Source organism: Neoarius graeffei, chromosome 6 (genome assembly GCF_027579695.1).
Source record: "Neoarius graeffei isolate fNeoGra1 chromosome 6, fNeoGra1.pri, whole genome shotgun sequence".
Classification (NCBI taxonomy): domain Eukaryota; kingdom Metazoa; phylum Chordata; class Actinopteri; order Siluriformes; family Ariidae; genus Neoarius; species Neoarius graeffei.
In genome coordinates this window covers 24474893-24497007 of record NC_083574.1, presented here as the reverse complement: position 1 = coordinate 24497007, position 22115 = coordinate 24474893, and the positions used below count along the sequence as shown (strand labels likewise).

Here is a 22115-nt window from a genome sequence, read left to right as displayed (position 1 = left end):
GTTCACAAACTTTCAAGCACCACTGTACACAATTTTAAATAAGTAAGGCTGAACTACAACTTATGTAGGTAATACTGTTAAAAGACTGTTGGCTTTAGTCTTCATTTGTTGAGGCTTTATAGTGAATTCCGCCTCAAGAAAAATTCAGCCTCCTGAAAACTCTGCAGCACTGTAACAGTGATACTATCACTGGAGCCATTTTTCTACTAACTGCATTTTGCATATTGTTTATTACATCTATTCGGGGGAAACCGTCCCGTCCTTTCTTACTGATTGAGTTAGATATTTAGTTATTTGTTTGTTTTTTGGTTTAACTTTCTACTATGATAGACCTTCACGTCACGAAAATTACACAGAAGACTACAAATCCCACCAGCTGTAGAGGTCAAGCGGAAGTGCGATGTCAGTATAAATTGATTTCCGCTTTGGTCAACATTCCTTTCCTGTCTGCGGCCTTCGGCAAGATGGCGGTGCAAATTTCTAAGAAGAGGAAGGTTAGCAAGATTTTATTTCAATTCCCCTTCAAACTTAGGTTTTATATATTGTAATAATAGCTTTAGATGACTTAATTGGGCTTTACTTACAGTTGTTTGCGTTAAGATGGTTATTCTTTTTTGATTTTATAACCGGATTGTTCTGGATGCGGTTCTCTGTGGCTCTGATGCGGAACATGGCAGGAACTCATGTCTCTAACCGGTTATTGAAACCAATCAAGAAATTTCCCATATTTTATTTATGTGTGACTTTTTATTCTTTAGTTTTAAACTCTGTTTTATTAACTTGCTTCTCTCTACAAATAGCTCTGTGCTAGTTCACTAGTTAGCTAAGGAGCTAATGTATGAACATGTCCCTACTCCGTACTTATGAACAGCAACCACTGTTTTTTTCCCTTCTGTTGTAACGTTGTTTAAAACTAAACGAAACATCTAGAAACTTCATATAAATGTTTATGTAACTCTTAAGACAGTCAGTTTTATGCAGAAGTCCTATACGATTTCGTACTATTCGAGCACACTACATACTGGTAAGTTGTAATCTCGCTCATGTACTTGTTTGGGAAGCCATGTCAGTTTAAGTTTGTTAACAATCTCCATTTTAAGGTTTAGTAACTGAGAACTCATTATTAGGACCGAATTTATTATGTCTAGTTGATGTACTGCCTCAACTGGACCATTTCTCTGTCTACATAGCCTACTGTATAGATAATTGTTCCTAGCTGTTAATCAGACCTCATGTTCCTGTTTCATTATTATACCAATATCAGACCAAATGAGAGTTGCTTTTACTGAACTTTTATTATAAAAGGCTTTGACTTTTAAAAAAAAAATTCTGATCACTCACTTCAGATTTGCATCATATAAGATAATGTTCCTTTTGATTAATTTATGCGGGTCTTAGTATTTGTGATTTTGTCCTTAGTTTGTCTCAGATGGCATCTTCAAAGCTGAGCTGAACGAGTTCCTGACCCGAGAGCTTGCTGAGGATGGGTACTCCGGCGTGGAGGTCCGGGTTACTCCAACGAGGACAGAGATCATCATTCTCGCCACCAGGTAAAGCTTCACTTGAGTTTGATATACTTAGGGTTGTTCTGTAGTGTTCTTACAGTCGTGCAAAATTTCTCCTCTTGATAAGGAAATAAATTGGGGAAACTAGCCATGCACATAGGAAATAAATAACTGAATGATCCATTTGTGTAGGACCCAGAATGTCCTGGGCGAGAAAGGCCGTCGCATTAGGGAACTGACCGCTGTTGTTCAGAAGAGGTTTGGGTTCCCAGAGGGCAGTGTGGAGGTAAGACCAGTTTTCCATGATGGTGGTTTTATGAGTTGCAGTGGCTGCCTGTCGCCATTCTGAATATATCTGCTGTTCCTCAGGTGCACATACTAAGCTGCCCTCTTTGTTTTAGCTCTATGCTGAGAAAGTTGCTACCAGGGGTTTGTGTGCCATCGCTCAGGCAGAATCTCTGCGCTACAAGTTGCTTGGAGGTCTGGCTGTCCGCAGGTTAGTCGTTGTATATGCTAGTATTCAAAACCCCCATACACACTTGGGTGGACAAATTATTAGTTGCTCATGTCTGTGCATTTAAGGTGTCCCCCCCCCCCCCCCCCCCCCCCCAGTTGCTTGGTGGATAAGAAAATACACCCCACTTCTCACTAACTTTCACAAAATAAACTTTTTCATTGAGTGTGCATGTTTAAAGCTGGATGCACTTCCCAGGGGTGCAGTGCATCTCGGTGTTGGGATTATAGTTTGTGCTTCTGAATTCTGCTACACACATCAGCCAAGTCATGCTTCGACTATCCCTGTGACCACTATTTAGAAATGCTGATGAAACAAAGCTCAAAACCGTTGTAAAGTTCTCTTACGTATTATAGTCATCTTGTGGTTAAACAAGCCCAAAGGACACTAGCCAGATTGTAACTTTTTTTTTTTTGCTTGCAATGTGAGGAATGCACAGCATAGGTCATAGGTGAAACTTTCACCTGTGGCTTTGGCATGGTCACAAATGCACAGCACGACATCAGAAGCTTCATCGTGAGAGCAGAAGGCAATGTAGACAGTCGTCTTCTCCATGGGATTTGATATACTCATTCATTTCCATTCGTGTCTGTTAATGCATTTAGCTAGCCTAATATTTAAACAATATTGCCTGGCGTTGAGCAGTATATCAGGTATTTTTCATCCAGCTAGCATGATATTGACAGGGATCCCAGACGTCCGCTATTTAGCGGAATTCCGCTATTTTTCTAGCCAAAGTGGTGGTGGGTTTTTTTTTTTTTTTAAATCTCGTGTATATCCGTTAAAAATATGTTTAAGTAAAATGACCAGCAGAATACGCTCTGATTTGGTTTGCTTGTTTAGCGATGTTTGTCAGCTTCGTTTGTTCTCGTTGACATTCAGGAACACTTGGAAGTTAAATTGATGTAAATACCGCGAGACTGTACGCGATAGAACGAGAACAATATGGCTGCGCCCATTTGCTAGAAAATGTGTTTTAACTCAGTTCGTGCTTTTGACTTAATTCAATATGCAGGGCTGTGAAATTTCCGCGGATTCTGTCGCGAAAAATATCTTCACAAAACGTCTATTTTTGCATTAAATCATTGGGGAGGGTCTAGTTGGTTTTAATCGCCTTGCACGAGACCGGCGGCTCAATACAGCTGGACTCGCGGAGTTTTATGCCAGCTGAGCGTGAAACACGTCTTGACTGCGACTCGTGCATGACAGAGCTAAAAATAGCTATTGCGTGACCTGGCACCGCGTACATGAATTCTGTCCTTGCAGGGTGTAAGATCAGACATAGTTAAGATGCCATCAAAAAGGAAAGCTAAGGAGGTGTTTGAGAGAGATGCAAAGAGGGCTAGAAAAGAACACACAGACAGACTGAAGGAAAAGATGAAAAAGAACAAGTTTGCAAAACTGAAAGAGATGGTGTTAAAGAAAAGAAAATTAAAAGACTTTCATTAGATGCTGTTTGACAGACTATGAACATTTTGTAAATAGCTTTAATAGAGGAATGCAAATACTATAGAACTAATAACTAATAGCCTTACTGAAAGATGAATTGAAAGAAATAGCTGGGAGTGATGCAAAGAGGAATAGAAGGAGCCAAAAGTAAAAGAAAAGATGTAAATAATATATTAGATAAGAAACATTAGGGTTTTTTTTTAACTTTTGCTCTGTAGACAAGAGACATTGTGACAGATTCTTGGAAAAAGCCAGGACGTAATACAAGAATTAAGTGTAATTTGGAAGACAACAGGTATCTCACTTAAATATTGAGCATGATTTTTCACAGTCATTTTGAAAGGCCTATCAAAGTTTTCTTTTATTAACAGTTCTTTAAATTATTTACACATTTTTTTTAACTTTTATTTTGATTAAGAGATAAAATACATAGGCACTTATTAGATATTTCAAGGTATTTTACATGGATCTTTCATTTTAAAAGAGAAAACTGTTGATAGGTATTTTATATGGCAAAATGAAGACCAAGACTAGTCAAATATTTACTTGTTGAGATCAATTTTTTACTTGCAGAAAATGCTCAGAATTCACCATATAACACCTAAAATGGCTTGGTGTCTGGGGCCCTGCGGGCCCCAGACCCCTGGCTTGTGCTGGGGGGCTGTACCCCCCAGACCCCCCCCCCCCCCCCCCCCTCGGATTTCTTATTTACAATTTTACAGCCTTGAATATGTCGTGGAAAAAAGATATCGTCCATAAAAGAGATAGCGGAACAGTGTCCGGGTTAGAAGTATATTCTTCGAAGCTACTTTTTCATCTAATTTTTATAGCTAAATAACCTTTTTTTTTTTTTTTGCCACTTATGTCATTGATTACAAAATATGCCATTAAATAGATACACATTATTGTTAAATTCTGTTGTTTTTCTATGTTAAATCTATGTAAAAAATGTGTTCTATAGCATCTTTAAATGTTAAAATCTCAACAGCTTCAGGGGGCTTGCAGCCCCCTTGACCCCTGCTGATAGTTTCTTACATTCCTCTATTTTTTTCAATTACTGCTGGGATCCCTGTATTGAGCAAGTCAAAGACGAGTTCAATATCATGCTAGCTGAATGGACTATATCAGGGGTCGGGAACCTTTTTGGCTGACTGAGCCATAAATGCCCATTTTTAAAAAATAAAATTTCCGTGAGAGCCATACCATTTAAAAAAATGAATACAATTAAATGTAGTATTTTTAAAAAGACCAAACAATTTTAGAGTGTACGAATGTATTATTTTTAATTACGTTTTTATATTGAAGCCAAGAAGGGGAAAAAAACCACTTCTCACCATTAATGAGACTTCTGGGACTGCATCGTTTTACTGGTGGCTTTGTAATCTGGCTGATATGCGGTGAGGTTGAGCTTCATGCAGGCGTTGAGGCTTTCATCAGTTAGACGCGATCTTATGAGAGAAGGACTGCTCACATGTATACGTAGATCCGAACATGGTCAACACAGCAACGCTCACTCGCTGCAGTGTGTGGTATGTGACTGGAAGCGCGTTCCATGTTTTCACAATCAGTTCGTCTGCATGTGGAAGTTTTTTCATTTCTGTCCACTTGTGTTGGCTGGCCAGTTCTGCTTGCTGCCGTGCGTTTCATTGAAGCAATTTTGTCATTGCATATTAGACACGAAGCCGAGCCTCCTCTCTCCACAAATGCGAATTCTTCTGTCCACTCATTTTGAAATGTTCGGTAATCGTCATCCTTTTTTCTCTTCGCCATCTTCTTTGTTAGTTGTGCATGCAACAGGTAGCTAGCTGGAATTTTAAATAAAGCGGATGTAATTTTACCTCACACGACCCCGTAGGCACCTTATTGTCCAATAAAAATCGCGGGTTTTTTTTATGTCTGACGTGTCGCCTGCTGGGATTGGCTGATCTGACGCACCCGTGAACTTCAGCGGTGAAAAAACCCCCAGATGGAATGGATTGCAAATACGTGATCATATTTTATATTTTGAAAGCTAATTTAACATTTAGATTTCAGGAAGTCATTTTTTAAACTTTGATAATATATGCCTAACAAAATTATTTTTGACCAACTGTTAACAAATGTCAGATTTGTCCGCGAGCCAGATGCAGTCACCAAAAGAGCCACATCTGGCTCGCGAGCCATAGGTTCCCGACCCCTGGACTATATGATCTACCATGTAAAAGCTAGGGATCGACCGATATGTTTTTTTCAGGGCCGATACCGATTATTATGGAATTGGGATGCCGATAACCGATATGTGCAACCGATAAATGTAAACATTATAATTCACATGAAATTAAACATAGCACACACTGACACAGACCTTCATATCCATAAAATGTATGTTTAATTGTAAAATTGAACATGAAATTTTGTGCAGGGAGATGCCAGCAGCATTTGTACAATAAAGTCAAACATTAGTTAGAATAAAATGAGAAATAAAATAAATATTCACCAATAAAAAAAATAAATCACTCCCTACTATATTACAGCTCACCATTTTCAGTGGAAAATAAATGAAAATACACTCTGGATTCTTTTACACTAAGAACTAAGTAAAACTTACCAACTTCAAGTAGTTTTTAAATAAATCACGTGTAGGGAGCTGCCTGCAGCATTTTTTAAAAAGTAAAATCAAACAAAGTAGGCTATCACTCCCTATTATGTAACAACTTAACAAGTAACCATCTACGGCTCTGCTCCTTTAAGAGTATATCGCTTTCCGAATCAGAAGCGCTAGCGAGGAGAATCACTTGTGCAAGAATTATAAATACTAGTGGAGTACATTACAGCGCAATGTGAAGTAGCATAACATTTAAGTCAAGAGTTTAATTGATGTATTTCGTTCATTACCGTTTATCCAAGCAAGTGTGCATCCACGACACAATTAGTTACTGAGCCCACAACAAGCGTCCTGACAAACTCCCTACAGTATTACATAGCCTACTAGCACCATATCACACCTGGCTTGTTTAAATGTTCAAATAGCGCTTTATAAAGTTACCTAACACATACAAGTGCAATGCGCTTTTTGAGCACGAGTCACATCATGAAGTTTACTCATCACTATAACAAATAGCCAGTAGGCTTGCGCTAGCCTACAGAACACAAACACTACGTTTTATTTCGTCTTCCCTTGACCACCTCTCTGTATGGCTGTCATTCTACTGTTCGAGTAGAGCTACTGACACATTCACAACGTTTCCAGACGGGGATTTAAAAATGACTGCAGCCTACGTTATGCTGGGGACTGCTTACTATGGACAACATTACATGTGGTTTCAGCGAGACTAGTTGGTTGTAGGCTTCCTTCCGTAAGCTAAGTTTGCCTGGCTACACAGATGCAAATGGACAATTTTAGCGAGTAGTAGATGAAGAATGTAAACATATAATGATGTGCTTTTGCAACTTGTGTGTTTGTGACTTATTGCGGCAAAAGCAGCATGTCCTTACCTTGAAATGGGATCTGCTTCTGCCCGAGTGCCCATACGGCCGCCTTGAAACAGTTCACAGCGGTTAGCTACGCGTGTTGATTGGCTGTATCCCGAGTGCCCGTACGGCCGCCTTGAAACAGTTCACAACAAATCAGATGTTGTGGTGGGCGGGACCGTGTTCTTGAACTCAGAGCGGCGAGTGCAGGAAAGGACGTGCAGTGACAGTCGCGTTAGGAACGAAATGGCTGCAAAAAGGCATGTTATCGGCATATCGGTGGAAATTATGGCCGATACCAATAACCCTAAAAATGCAGAATATCGGCCCGATATATTGGCCAGGCCGATTCTCGGTCGACCCCTAGTAAAAGTCAAGTCAAATCAAATCAAGTTTATTTGTACAGCGCTTTTAACAATAAACATTGTCGCAAAGCAGCTTTACAGAATTTGAACGACTTAAAACATGAGCTAATTTTATCCCTAATCTATCCCCAATGAGCAAGCCTATGGCGACGGTGGCAAGGAAAAACTCCCTCAGACGACATGAGGAAGAAACCTCGAGAGGAACCAGACTCAAAAGGGAACCCATCCTCATTTGGGCAACAACAGACAGCCTGACTATAATATTAAGTTTTAACAGGTATAACCCTCAACTGTCCTCATGGGGCCGTCCTTCACAGGAGTGGGGCGATAAAACTCCGACCAGACACAGGGCACCAGGATGGATCAAGCAGGTCCGAGGGGCAGAAGAGGCCAGCATCTCAATCCCAGGATCAACATGTAACTCAGAGGGACAGATTGGGGGGGGGAGAGAAAGAAAACACGTTGTTAGGTATGCCCTAAAAATGACAAGTATTAAATCTGTGTGGTAGGCTCGCAGAGACGAGTCTCTTTACATCAAGCATAACACACAATGGCATGTTAATATGGTAAAAAATATATCATGACCTGCTCTGGCTGGATGCTTGATTGGGTGATGGGAGCACACTCCTCAGCAATGATGAGATGCAGATGGGACCCTTAGGCCTGGCCAAGACAATTCAGTTACATTTCACCGGGTCTGGGACATGCGACAGAATGTCTGACGGCCGATTCCCTGCAGGCTACGATAGCCAGTCGAGGTCCCCACCGTCTCCACCAAAAGATTTCCTCTTGACTCCATGTAACTCAGAGGGACAGATTTGGGGTGGGGGGGAGAGAAAGAAAACACAGGTGGTTAGGTATGCCCAATGTCACCTGAATAAGTAGGAACAGTATACATATTGCACCGAGTACAAGCAGGGACTCCGGCAACTAACTATGACAGCATAACTAAAAGGAGAGAGCCAGAAGGTAACACAGGCATGAGGGAGCCCCGGGACATAAAGCAGCCAGCCACTACACCGTCAACAAACTCGAGTGAGCAAGCGAGTGGGGACTGACAGCATCCATACATCCCAGTTTACCAAAACACTGTCTGAGGACCCTCCAGATCTACTCCTTTACCTCATAAACACCATTAACAAAAGGCTTGACTAAACAGATATGTTTTCAGCCTAGACTTAAATGCTAAGACTGTGTCTGATTCCCGAACATTACTTGGAAGGCTGTTCCATAACAGTGGGGCTTTGTAAGAAAAGGCTCTGCCCCCTGATGTAGCCTTCACTATACGAGGTACCAGCAGATAGCCTGCACCTTTTGATCTAAGTAGGCGTGGCGGGTCATAGAGGAGCAGAAGTTCACTCAGGTACTGTGGTGCGAGACCATTTAGTGCTTTAAAGGTCAATAGTAGTATTTTATAATCAATACGAAATTTGATTGGGAGCCAATGCAGTGTGGATAAGACAGGCGTGATGTGGTCATATTTTCTAGTTCTAGTAAGGACTCTTGCTGCGGCATTTTGAACTAACTGGAGCTTGTTTATGCACTTATTGGAACATCCAGACAGTAAGGCATTACAATAATCCAACCTGGAGGTAACGAAAGCATGGACTAGTTTTTCTGCATCATGCAATGACATTAAATTTCTTATCTTTGCAATATTTCTGAGATGAAAGAAAGCTATCCGGGTGATGTTATCAATGTGAGTTTCGAATGAAAGACTGGGGTCAATAATCACTCCGAGGTCTTTTACTGCTGCACGTGAAGAAACAGAAAGGCCATCCAGAGTTACTGTGTAATCAGAAAACTTACTTCTAGCTGTATGTGGTCCTAGCACAAGTACTTCAGTCTTGTCAGAGTTAAGCAGAAGGAAATTTATAAGCATCCAGTGCCTAATGTTCTTAACACATTCCTCAATTTTATTAAGCTGGTGTCTCTCATCAGGTTTTGCAGAGACATACAACTGTGTGTCATCAGCATAACAGTGGAAACTAATACAATGTTTACGAATAATATCGCCCAGAGGTATAGAGAAAAAAGCAGTGGACCCAAGACAGAACCTTGTGGAACACCAAACTTTACCTCGGTACGTCTAGAAATATCACCATTTATATCAACATACTGATAACGATCAGTTAGATAAGACCTGAGCCAGGAGAGGGCCATTCCCTTAACTCCCACAACATTTTCTAGTCTATCCAGAAGAATGGAATGATCAATGGTATCAAATGCTGCACTAAGGTCAAGCAACACAAGTAGCGAGACACAGCCCTGATCAGACGCCAACAGTAGGTCGTTTACTACTTTAACCAGTGCTGTCTCTGTGCTATGATGAGGTCTAAATCCTGACTGATACATTTCATGGATGTTATTCCTATGTAAATATGAGCATAACTGCTGTGCCACAGCTTTTTCAAGGATCTTGGAGATAAAGGGGAGGTTTGATATTGGCCGATAATTGGACAGCTGACAGGGATCAAGGTCAGGTTTTTTAATCAGGGGTTTGATAACTGCTAGTTTAAAGGATTTGGGTACATAGCCAATCATAAGAGAAGAATTTATTATTTTTAGAAGCGGTTCAATTACTCCAGGCATTATCTGTTTGAATAGATGTGTCGGTAAGGGATCTAGTACGCAAGTTGAGGCTTTTGATGTAGAGATTAATGAAAGTAATTCAGTTTCTTTTAGGGGAGTAAAACATTCTAACTGATGATCTGATACAGTTATATTGTTAACTACAAGGTCACTTTCATTGTCTAACCTTAAATTAGTAGTTTGAATTTTTTGTCGGATATTCTCAATTTTGTCATTAAAAAAATTCATGAAGTCGTTGCTACTACATACTGCAGGTGTGCATGTGTTGATAGTGGACTTATTCCTGGTTAATTTTGCTACAGTATTAAATAGGAATCTAGGATTATTTTTGTTATCTTCTATTAGGGAGGAGAAATATGTTGATCTCGCAGCACTAAGAGCTTTTCTATACTTCAGGCCATAAAAGCCATTTGTTTATCATTTTAGTGGCTACAGTGTGCCACTGAGAGGCCAGGTGGGGAGTACTTAGCTGACGCGCAAACAATTGTCTTCGTTGTTGTCCTTTATTGATTCCAAACGTTAAAATCCATCCATCGATACAAAAGTTAAAAGCACGTCCTAAAACCGCCACCGTGCAGAGGGCTACGTGTGCAAATGTGCGGTATGTGCTTTGAAGAGAAATGTTTCGTTACAAAGCGAGCATCATAGAGCGGTCAACAAAAAATGTGCTCTCCCATTCTGCCCCCTCTCCCTCCCAGTCTACCGGTGCCCAGGTGCCTAAATACAAAAGTAATTACCAACGCACCTCACGTGACACACCGCTATGACCGTCAAAATAAAAGTGCCAAACACAAAAACAAGGCATATGGCCGCTACATCCCAGCCCCTAATTATTACCACCATGTCACTACGTAATAATTACCACACACACACTTAAATGTCCATGTCAATCACGCATGTAGCATGCAATCCTCTTGAAACCTAACAGTCAAGTCTGAGCCAGAGGTTCAAGCACATAGCCCGTCAGAGAGGTCTTTACCACCACCCTCTGTCCATAAGTATAGTCAGTCTGTGTCAGTCAAAACTAAATCTTCAGGCATCTGCCTCTTGCAGCAGGCATACTTTGGTTATAGGCCTGTCCAGACAGCTTGCCTTGGTCTTGACCTGGACTCTTCGGACCATGCCCTTTCTATCCGGGAAAGTCTGAATGACTCTACCCATAATCCAGGAGTTACGAGGTGCTGTCTGGTCGACTATGAGGACAATGTCTCCAACCATAAAGTTGCGCTGTGCACCTGTCCATCTTTGTCGTTCCTGCAACTGTGGCAGGTACTCCTGAACCCACCGCTTCCAGAACTGGTCTGACACATACTGAACTTGCTTCCAACGACGGCATGTGTAGACGTCGTCTTTCTGAAATACTCCTGGTGGTAAAGATGAAGAAGTCTTCAATAGCAACAGATGATTGGGGGTTAAAACTTCCAAGTCATGAGGATCAACTGAGGCCTTAGTGAGTGGGCGTTCATTGAGAATTGATTCCACTTCACAGAGGACTGTATGGAAACCTTCTTCGTCCAGGTTCTGTAAACGCAGTGTGGAGTTGAGAACCTTGCGCACAGATCTGATCAGTCTCTCCCAAACACCTCCATGGTGAGAGCCTGCAGGGGGGTTGAAGATCCATTTGATGTTTTTCTTCAACAGGGTGTTACTGATCTGTTCATGGTTCCAGCCTTCAATAGCCTGCCTCAACTCACGCTCTGCTCCCACAAAGTTCATTCCATTGTCAGAGCGGATTTCCATGACTTGCCCCCGTCTGGCTATGAAGCACCTTAATGCATTGATGAACGAATCTGTATCCAATGATGATGCAACCTCTATGTGGACGGCTCTTATTGCTAAACAGGTGAAGATCACTCCATATCTCTTCATGATACTTCTGCGGCTCTTTACTTCGAAGGGCCCGAAGTAATCCACCCCGACTCTTGTGAAGGGAGGTGCGTCTGGAGAGACACGGTCCACTGGCAGATCTGCCATCTGCTGACACCCTGGAGCTGCTTGCAGTCTACAACAAACTACGCACTTGGAAATAATTCTCCTAATGGCTGTAGTTGCACCAGTAATCCAATACCTTTGACGCAGTACTGACAACATATAGTTGCGTCCACCATGACCCACTTCTTGGTGAATGTGCCGAAGGAGAAGGTCAGAGATATGGAAGTCTTTTACCAATATTAGGGGATGCTTAGCATCTTCAGACATGTCTGCCTTGCTTAATCGACCACCAACTCTCAGAACTCCATCCATTAAAACAGGACAAAGTCTGAAAAGAGGGCTGCTCTTGCCGACACTTCTCCCTTTCTTCAGGCTTTCAATCTCTCCGGCAAACCTTTGTTTTTGACAAAACATAATGATGGCCATTTCTCCATTCTGTAGCTCATCCACTGTTAGCAGACCCCTGGGTGTATTGTTTTGGAATGTTTCTGGGTGACAGTCTGAAACTGTAGTGCTCTGTTTATTCAAGTTCATTTGCTTCTGTCTCTAACATCGAGACAACAGCAACTTCTTAAGCCTGAGAATCCAGGCCACAGGTTTCTTTAGCCTCATCCATGACGAAAAGTGGCTAATCAATTGCATAACAACATCTGACATCTCGGAGCCATGAGCAGCATTCACTGTAGCTTCCACCTTAACTTCCGGGTCGTCTGGCGAGAGCTTGCTTGTATGATCAGGATTCATAGGCCAATCCTGCTCAGGTTGCAACAGGTAATCAGGTCCTGACAGCCAGATCCTATTCTTCATGAATGCATCTGCACGTGACCCTCTGGAGGCCAGATCAGTGGGATTGATCGTAGTGTTAACATACCGCCACTGATATACTTGCGATGCCTTCAGGATTTCAGAGACTCTATTAGCCACAAAGGTACGGAATCTTAGTTTCATTCTTTATGTACTTGAATACCGATGTGCTATCAGTCCAAAACACAGATGGCTTGAGTGACATTTGCAACTCTCTTTTCCAGAGTGTGTCCATGCGGCTTGCCATAGTAGCTGCTGTGAGCTCCATACGTGGTATGGTGATTGATTTCAAGGGGGCTACCCTGGATTTTCCCATGACAAAGGCACTATGCAGCCGCGAGTGAGCATTCTGTGAGAGCAGGTAAGTCACAACACCATAGCCCTCTTCACTTGCGTCTGTGAAATGATGCAACTGTGCAGTAGTCACTTCACCAAAGTCTGGGGGTTTCAAACATCGTGTGACCTGGAACAGCTCTAATTGGCTGAGCTCTTGTAGCCAGAGCGTCCATTCTTGTGCAGCTGACCGCGGTATTGGATCGTCCCAGCCAAGCCCTTTCTTACACAGCTGTTGCAGAATGATTTTGGCAGTAAGGACAACAGGACTCAGGATGCCCAATGGATCATAGATGGAACTCACAGTAGAGAGGATACCCCTTCTTGTCAGGGGTCTTTCTTGCACCACCATCTTAAACTTGAAGGAGTCAGATTGAATGCACCATTGTACCCCTAACACTATCTCCACAGGAAGCACATCATAGTCCAAATCCTTCATATCCTTGGCCCTCTGCTCTTCTGGTATTGCATCCATTACAGCACGCCGGTTGCTCATCCATTTGGTCAACTTAAAGCCACCTTTGGAGCACAGAGACACCAACTCACGCTGCAGTCTTATGGCTTCCCTCTCACTGGCTGCTCCTGCCAGACAGTCATCAACATAAAAACAGTTCAAAACTTTGTCAATTGTGTCTCGTGGGAAATTGTGTGCATTGTCTTCAGTACATTTTCTCAAAGCAAAGTTAGCACAACTGGGTGATGTTGTGCCAAACAGGTGTACCTTCATTCTAAAATCGACCAGTTTGTGTGTGAGATCACCTTGAGGCCACCACAGGAACCTCAACAGATCCACATCTTCAGGTGGTACTCTCACTTGATGAAACATGGATTCGATATCTGCCATGATCACCACTGGTTGTTTTCTGAACCTGGTCATGACACCCACCAGTGAGCTAGTGAGGTCTGGCCCCTGCAGGAGCTGGGCGTTAAGACACATTGACTGGAACGTGGCCCCGCAGTCAAAGACCACACGAATGTTCCCCTTTCGAGGGTGGTAGACACCATGGTGTGGTATATACCACAGTTTCCCATCACCACGAGTCAGCTGCTCTGAAGGTGCATCTTCTCTGCATACCCCTTTGAGACAATGTCATTCATGAAGCATGTGTACTGCTCTTGAAATGAGGAATCTTTCTTGAATCTCCTGAATAGGTTCATAGCACATTGCTCTGCAACCTTCCTGTTTGGCATTCTCACTTGACTGCTTCTCAAAGGCAATGCAACTTGGTAGTGGCCATCCACCAATTTTGCAGAACGCTTCACCAGCTTCATGAACTTTTCATCTTCTCTTGACATGCCAGGTTGTTCGTCATAGCTGCATTCAGGAAAATCATTCTTAAACTGCTGCTGCCAAAGCTCATCCAGATTCACAACCGATATTCTGTTAACTGTTGCAGCACCACGCTCATCGCAGTCTCCACCTAGTGGTCCATTGACGGTCCACCCAAGAAATGTCTTGATGGCATATGGTCCATCATCCACACTACGGATCACTTCTAAGGGTTCCATAGCCTTTGGCACATTGGTGCCTATCAGCAATTCCACTTCGGCATCAAGTTGTGGCAGGTGAATGTGTCGCAGGTGAGACCATCGTTCTAGGTCACTCTGATGTGGGATGTTACTTCGACTCACTGGCATTTTCTGTTGTGTGTAAGCGTAAGGCAAATGACAATCGATCACTGTTTTAAAGCGGCCACCTCCAACCCAGTGACCACAAAACTGTCTACCATCTTCTCTTGGTTCATTGTACGCAAGAGAATACGTCTCTTCGTTCCTGAGATATTGAGTTTGTTCATCAAGTTCACTGTACAAAACACAGCAGTGCTACCTTGATCCAGGAACGCATAGGTAGTCAGTGTCTTGTTACCTTTTGCTGACTTAATCTGCACTGGTACTATAGGAAGCTTACAATCGTCAGTGCTAGCCCCAGTCAAGCCACTGGATACAATGGTTCTGCTCACTGCTAGAGATGATCCCTCCTCTTCAGGTTCATTTAGCCTTGACTTATTTAGCCGTGAAGCATTGTGGGATGTTTCGAACCACATAAGTCGCAGGACAAGCGCTTTCTACAGTCCTTACTAATGTGTCCTGAGCAAAGACAGGCAAAGCAAACTCCCTTTTCCTTTAAGAATGCAATTTTCTCCCTGTGGGCCTTTTTTCTTCAGTTGGGAGCACACATCCAATGAGTCTCCAGCACCACAAAACAGACATGTCTTGGTGAATGGGCCATTGTCTGATGTCCGTCCTTTTGCTCCTGTATTCCATCCAACAGTATTCACACTTGTTGCAAAGCTACTCTTTTTGGGTCGGGACACAAAACTGGTTCTGTTCACGCTTTTGCTTGGTGAAGCATCTTGAATATTCCCAAACACAGGGTCAGTTAAGATCTTTGCTTGTTTTTCAATGAAATCAACAAGGTCGCAAAAGCCAGCTCTATGGCGACGTCGCTCTTGAATTTTGCATGCCACACTTCTCCAACGATCCCTTAGCCTATAGGGCAACTTCCTTACAACGGCAAGCATGTTTGCTGGCAAATCCAGCTCGTACATGTACTGTACGTCGTTCATCATGTAGGCGCAACCTCTTAGAAACAGGCTGTAATCTTGGAGGGTCTTTACATCCTCTGCTTTAATCGGAGGCCATGCCAGGGCTTTATCCATGTAGGCTGTGGAAATTCTCTGTTCGTCACCAAAATGTTCTTGTAACAGGGCCTTTTGCTTGTGCATATCCTGTGTCAGGGTCAGCGTGCATGCAGCTTCTCACCAGCTCTCGAGGACGCCCTCTAGTGAATTGTTCCATGAAGTAAAGACAGTCACTGTTGCTACTGGATTTGCTTTCAACCCCGTTTTCAAACGCTCTCATGAAAGAGTGATACTGTAGTGGATCTCCACCAAACACTTGAATATCTCTCTTGGGCAAAAATGACAGTTGCTGCTGTTGCATTAATAAGGTTATTTCATTTTGCTTTTTCATGATGTTTAGTGCCGTGCTGTTGTCGCTGTTGATTACAAGACTTCCAGTATTTTGTGCATTTTGTGTCCTGCTTTGTGACTGGCTTGAAGGGCCGGAGTCAGAACTGGGCACAAGCTGGGATTGCTGTGAGATGGGGAACTGCCTTCGGGTGTCACTGTTGGCTCCTCGGACTTTAGGCCTTGTAGCCGAGTCGCCACTGCTGCTTGTTATTTGCACAGCCCTTTTCAGCACTACTGGTGGTGCAGGAACAAATGAAGCCGCATCTGCATTCAAGATTTTCACTTTAGGCTTACTGAACTGTGACTCCTTAGCCTTTGAGCGCTTGGAGGAGCTCCTACTGGTGACACTGGCAGACTTTAGCACACTCACTTTTGCCAGTTTTGCTTCAATTTCCTCATCCAATCTCAGTTGTTCTTTTCTTCTCTTGATTCGCTCCTCCTCTTCCTCCAGTTCATGTTTTTGTTTCATTAATTTCTGTCTTGCCATTAACTCTGCCAGGTCGGCTTCAGCCTTGACACGGGCTTGGGAGGTGCTTGACAAGGAAGACGGCCTGGTTGATGCATTAGATATGCTGTCGGAGGGTTGCACATCATCCTGTAACTCGTCAGACATTTCAATTAAGTTTTTTGGCTCACTTTGCATTTCACAAGCATCATTTTGTTCATCAGGCATCAGACATTTCAACAGGGTTGACAGTCTTTTCACATTCATTTATCCATTTTGTGACGTCATCTTTAAATGCATTAGTGTAGCCTTTGATACTTGAGAACCATTCATTATGAGTATCTTTCACGTCTTCAGGCAATAAAGGAATCAATGAATCATGTAGAGCAACGGCAGAGTTATAGAGTTGTTTTAGTGTTAACTTTGTTTTCACTAGTGTGACATTTTCATTACATTTCATGAGCTGTTTCATGGAAGGGATTAAGTCTTTGATTTTATTTACGTTCGTTTTGCGATCCTTTTGTAGAGTTTCTAATTTTAGAGCCAATGCCTTTTCAGTCAGTTTTGGTTCGCGTTTAGGACGACCATCAACAAGATTTTCATTACTTTCACCTTTGTCACTCATGTTTCTTAATTCAACAGTTCAAATGTTTGCAGTGTAGCGGTAGCCTCAACAAGTTTCACACACTTTGCAAGTTGCCAGTTCACGTTTCATTCAACAAAGTCTCATGTCATTTAAATCAATCAGCAAGACAATCCAGCATGTAGCTTAGCAAACAACGAGCGGGTAGTCTTCCCCAATAGAAGCAGCACAGTATCTTCGACTGCGTTTCCCAATACACAGCGTAAGAAATGGATGTAATACAGGCCTACCGGTCTGGAGTTTGCTTTGCTGTCTTTGCCTACTTGCTGGAGTTGTCCGTCGGCGAATCCGCAGCTATTTCCAGTCAGCTGGTAATCTGTTCTGATTCTTGAGGCTTCCACAGGTGACGCGAAACAGGCAAACTTGTTGGGCTTCTAAACTACACTTTTTTGTTGACTAAATTTAGTGGCTACAAACAGTGTGCCACTGAGAGGCCAGGTGGGGAGTACTTAGCTGACACGCAAACAATTGTCTTCATTGTTGTCCTTTATTGATTCCAAACGTTAAAATCCATCCATCGATACAAAAGTTAAAAGCACGTCCTAAAACCGCCACCGTGCAGAGGGCTACGTGTGCAAATGTGCGGTATGTGCTTTGAAGAGAAATGTTTCGTTATAAAGCGGGCATCATAGAGCGGTCAACAAAAAATATGCTCTCCCATTCTGCCCCCTCTCCCTCCCAGTCTACCGGTGCCCAGGTGCCTAAATACAAAAGTAATTACCAACGCACCTCACGTGACACACCACTATGACCGTCAAAATAAAAGTGCCAAACACAAAAACAAGGCATATGGCCGCTACAATCATACTCATTCCTTTTGGGTGTTCAACATGCCTTTCTCTCAAAATTCTCTCAATCTTCTGTATTTAACGAAGCAAACCTGGAGGCCATGTTTGTTTACAAATTGTTAGTTGCTCGCTAGTGTGGAAGTTGTATATGTCTGTGTGACATGTCTTGACAACCATGCAATATCGTAAACCATATTCAATGCTCATTCTTCACTGGGTAGAGTGACGTAATACATGTAGGATAAGCGATATGCTAACAATATTGCATGCTATTAAACCAAATGAATGAAATCTGCTAGAAGGGAACAGAATACATGTTTTTGGGTTTTTTTAAAAAAGTGTTCTATATGTATAATAATTAATATGGTATGTTAGCTGTAGTTTTTAGCCTCGTTTCCAGGCAAGCCGAAACAGGACTGGGTGGCACGTTGGAGATTTTATATGCCCAGCGCACTAACTTAGGAATTGTTCACTTGTCCATCCTTGCACTTCTTTTGCATTTTTTAGATCTATGTACAGTGTGGTATGTTAATGTAGTTTATGTAATATGCAGTTATACAAGCTCTTTAGCATTCTCAAAATCCGCACATGCTTGTTTTTGGACCTTAAAGGAGAACCATTAGAAAGCTTTCTTGTCATTGTAACATGTATAGCGAAATTAAAAGTGCAGACCATGATCAGTGCAACATAAAAGGGGAGAAGTTATAAAATATATACAAAAATTATAAAATACTTTTAAAAAGAGAATTTAAAAAAACAGCCATACAATACAAAACATCTAGACGCTTGCAGCATTCAGTGTGCTGATGGCTACTGGAAAGAAGCGGTTTCTCAGTCTGTTTGTCCTTGTTTTAAGTGTTCTGTATCGTCTGCCTGATGGCAGCAGTTCAAACAGTTTATGACCCGAATGTGACGAGTCTTGCAGAATGTGTTGAGCTTTCCTGAGGCAGCGGGAACTGTGTAGTTCTCCCAAGGAAGGGAGAGGGCAGCCTACTATTTTCTACGCATCCTTTATGACCCCCTGGGGTGCCTTCCTCTGTGCCATTGTGCAGCTGGTGTACCACACACAGTAAGTTAGAATGCTCTCAATGGAACAGCAATAGAAAGACACCAGCAGTTTTTGGGAGATGATGTTTTTCCTGAGGACCCTCAGGAAGTAGTGTCTTTGCTGGGCCTTCTTTACCAGTACTGTTGTCATGGCGCCCCAGGTCAGGTCCTCCGAAATGTGGACACCCAGGAATTGGAAGTCAGAAACCCTCTCCACGCTGTCCCTGTTGATGGATAAAGGCTGAATTGTTTTTTTCTTCCTAAAGTCCACAATTTGCTCCTTGGTCTTTGTCGTGTTTAGGAGCAGGTTGTTGTCACTGCACCACGTCGCCAGTCGCCCCACCTCGTCTCTGTAGGCGGACTCATCCCCTCCAGAGATGAGCTCCACCGCTGTGCTGCGTGTCTGCAAATTTGACAAAGATGTTGATGTGGGGGGGGGGCGCAGGTGCAGTCATTTAGTGTGTAGCGGGTATAGAGCAGGGGACTCAGCATGCAGCCCTGTGGGTAGCCAGTGCTGAGGCTGTATCCATGGGGGCCTACTCTAACCCTCTGAGTGCGGTCGGTTAGGAAATCCTTTATCCAAAGGCAGGCAAGGTGTGGAACTCCCAAAGCTGACAGTTTGGACACCAGTTTGTGGGGAAGGATGGTGTTGAAAGCAAAGCTAAAATCCACAAAGCAACGGTGCATAGCTCCCCTGCTGTTCCAGGTGGGTCAGTGCAGCATGGAGGGCTGTGACTATGGCGTCCTCAGTAGATCTATTGGCGCTGTACGCAAACTGGTGTGCGTCAAAGCTGGGAGAAATAAATGACTTGATATGACTGCGGACCAGTTTCTTGAAGCACTTCTTCACAACAGAGGTGAGTGCTCCTGGCTGGTAGTCATTAAGGCTGAAGATGGTTGTTTTTTTTGGGCAGGGGGACGATGGTGGAGACCTTCAGGCAGGGTGGGACAATGGACTGGAACAGGGACTGGTTGTCGATCCTGCTGAGGACCCCAGCCAGCTGGCCCGCACAGTCCTTCAAGACACGTCCAGAGATGCCATCAGGTCCTGACCTTCCTTGGGTTGACAGCTCCCAGTGTGTGGCTGCCTCTGGTGGTTCCTCCTCAAAGCAGGCGAAGATGATCAGCTCATCTGCCAGTGAGGTGTCCCCATCAGCCGTTCTGACGTTAGTCCTGTAATTGGTGAGGTGCTGGACTCCCTGCCACACCTGCCTGCTGTCGTTGCTGTCCAGATGGTCCTCGATCCTCTTCCTATAGTTTGACTTGGCCTTCCAGATGCCTTTCTTCAGGTTGGCACAGCCTGCGCTGAAAAGAGCTGTATCACCAGTCCAGAAGGCGATTTGTCCCTTCAGCAGCCGCTGGACCTCCCTGGTCATCCAGGGCTTCTGATTGGGATGGACCCGGATGCGTTTGTCCCCTGTGACAATGTCCGTGCAGTACTTGATGTAACACAGAACGTGGTCAGTGAACACCTCCAGGTCTACATGTTTGAAGATATCCCAGTTGGTTCTGTCGAAGCAGTCAGTCCTGCAGTTGCTGAGGGGCTTCATCAAGCCAAGTTTTAACAGTCTTAATGGTGATGGGAGCAGTTTTTGTGATTGGGTGTATGTGGGGAGTAAAAGCGGAGACATGTGCAATGTTTCCCACAGACCAGGTAGCAATTTGTGGTGCTCCATTGTGCCGATGAGGGAATCGTGCGCGGTGGTGTCATGGAGTCGGTCGTTGGGGTGTATGCAAAGTGTTTACAGCGGGCGGTGTTCAAACACACGGTGTATTTCTTCAGACTCACCTGCTGGGATTATTTTAAAGCTACAAGAAGCATTTGAGATTATTCAGTTCAATCTAAATTCTTTTAAGTTCTTTAAGAGAAGACAGCTAAAACAATTTTTACCAGAACCTTGCCTGGTTTCATTCCTCGACCCAACTTTACATTACAGGGCAGGCCATTACTTTGCTGGGCTTGATGTTGGTGGAAAACCTGTCTTTTAAATTTATGAAAATTACTCTCCAAAATTGAAGTTAAAGTTTAGTTTTTACCTTAGTTTTTTGCCTTTTTGGTGGCAATCATTCTTTAGTTGACATTCAAGGAATAAATTGCAAAAAACAAGCTGGAGGTTTTTATTTTAAATCTTGAACTTAACACTTACCTCAACCAATACTAAAATGAAATAAATAGTATAATGTAACAACAAAATAATAAAATTAAATATCATAATTAGATGTAAGAAACCACTTAAGGTAACACCAAGGCAACTCACAATAATGAAAAAGCATTACCCTAATTGGTGCAAAGCCTGCATGCCCTATCAGAACATTTAATTCAGCTGCCAGTGTGTGTGCGTATCAGTGATGCAGTGATGGTTTATCTACTTCGCTAATAAAGATGTCTCATCTCATTATCTCTAGCCGCTTTATCCTTCTACAGGGTCGCAGGCAAGCTGGAGCCTATCCCAGCTGACTACGGGCGAAAGGCGGGGTACACCCTGGACAAGTCGCCAGGTCATCACAGGGCCAACACATAGACACAGACAACCATTCACACACTCATTCACACCTACGGTCAATTTAGAGTCGCCAGTTAACCTAACCTGCATGTCTTTGGACTATGGGGGAAACCGGAGCACCCGGAGGAAACCCACGCGGACACGGGGAGAACATGCAAACTCCGCACAGAAAGGCCCTCGCCGGCCACGGGGCTCGAACCCGGACCTTCTTGCTGTGAGGCGACAGCATCTAACCACTACACCACCGTGCCGCCCTAATAAAGATGTTTCTTAAAATATTCAGATTAGAGATGCACCGATTGCAATTTTTTGGGCCGATTCCGATTTTCCATGGAGTGTGACCTGCCGATACCGATTTTGGCCGATTCCGATTTCATTTTTTCAAACCACTTCATAGCACACACAAAGACTGTTTTCTTTTCTTTTTCTTTTCTTTAATATTCTGCCAGAATAATTCTGCCAGATTGTCAGTAATAAATTTAACACCTCAAAGGTTGAAAACAAACAAAGACATTCTTTGTAAAATCTTTCTTCATGTTTGGTATTAACATAATTCCTGAAATAGGAAATTCACACACACTTTTTCCCATCCAATATCTGGCACAAAAACAACTTCCCCCTCATATATTATTTGCCTACTGCTATGGAACACACGTTCATAATCCTATTTAGATCTGAAAACTTATGCCTTATGGAACAACCCATTTCTTCATTCAGTATCAAAATACAAAAATAATTTCCAGTCATACTTGTATCATATCATCTTTGTCAA

General features: G+C 43.0%; 1 protein-coding gene across 1 annotated transcript in view; it reads left to right on the top strand.

The window, feature by feature from the left end:
• The first annotated feature begins 401 nt into the window (after positions 1-401).
• The window catches only part of rps3 (ribosomal protein S3), a 28486-nt gene continuing 6772 nt past the window's right edge, over positions 402-22115 (top strand). The window contains exons 1-4 of the mRNA XM_060923482.1: positions 402-494; positions 1420-1550; positions 1698-1791; positions 1907-2001. Of these exons, the coding sequence (XP_060779465.1) occupies positions 465-494; positions 1420-1550; positions 1698-1791; positions 1907-2001 (350 nt within the window). The 5' untranslated portion in view covers positions 402-464. The remainder of the gene's footprint in view (positions 495-1419; positions 1551-1697; positions 1792-1906; positions 2002-22115) is intronic.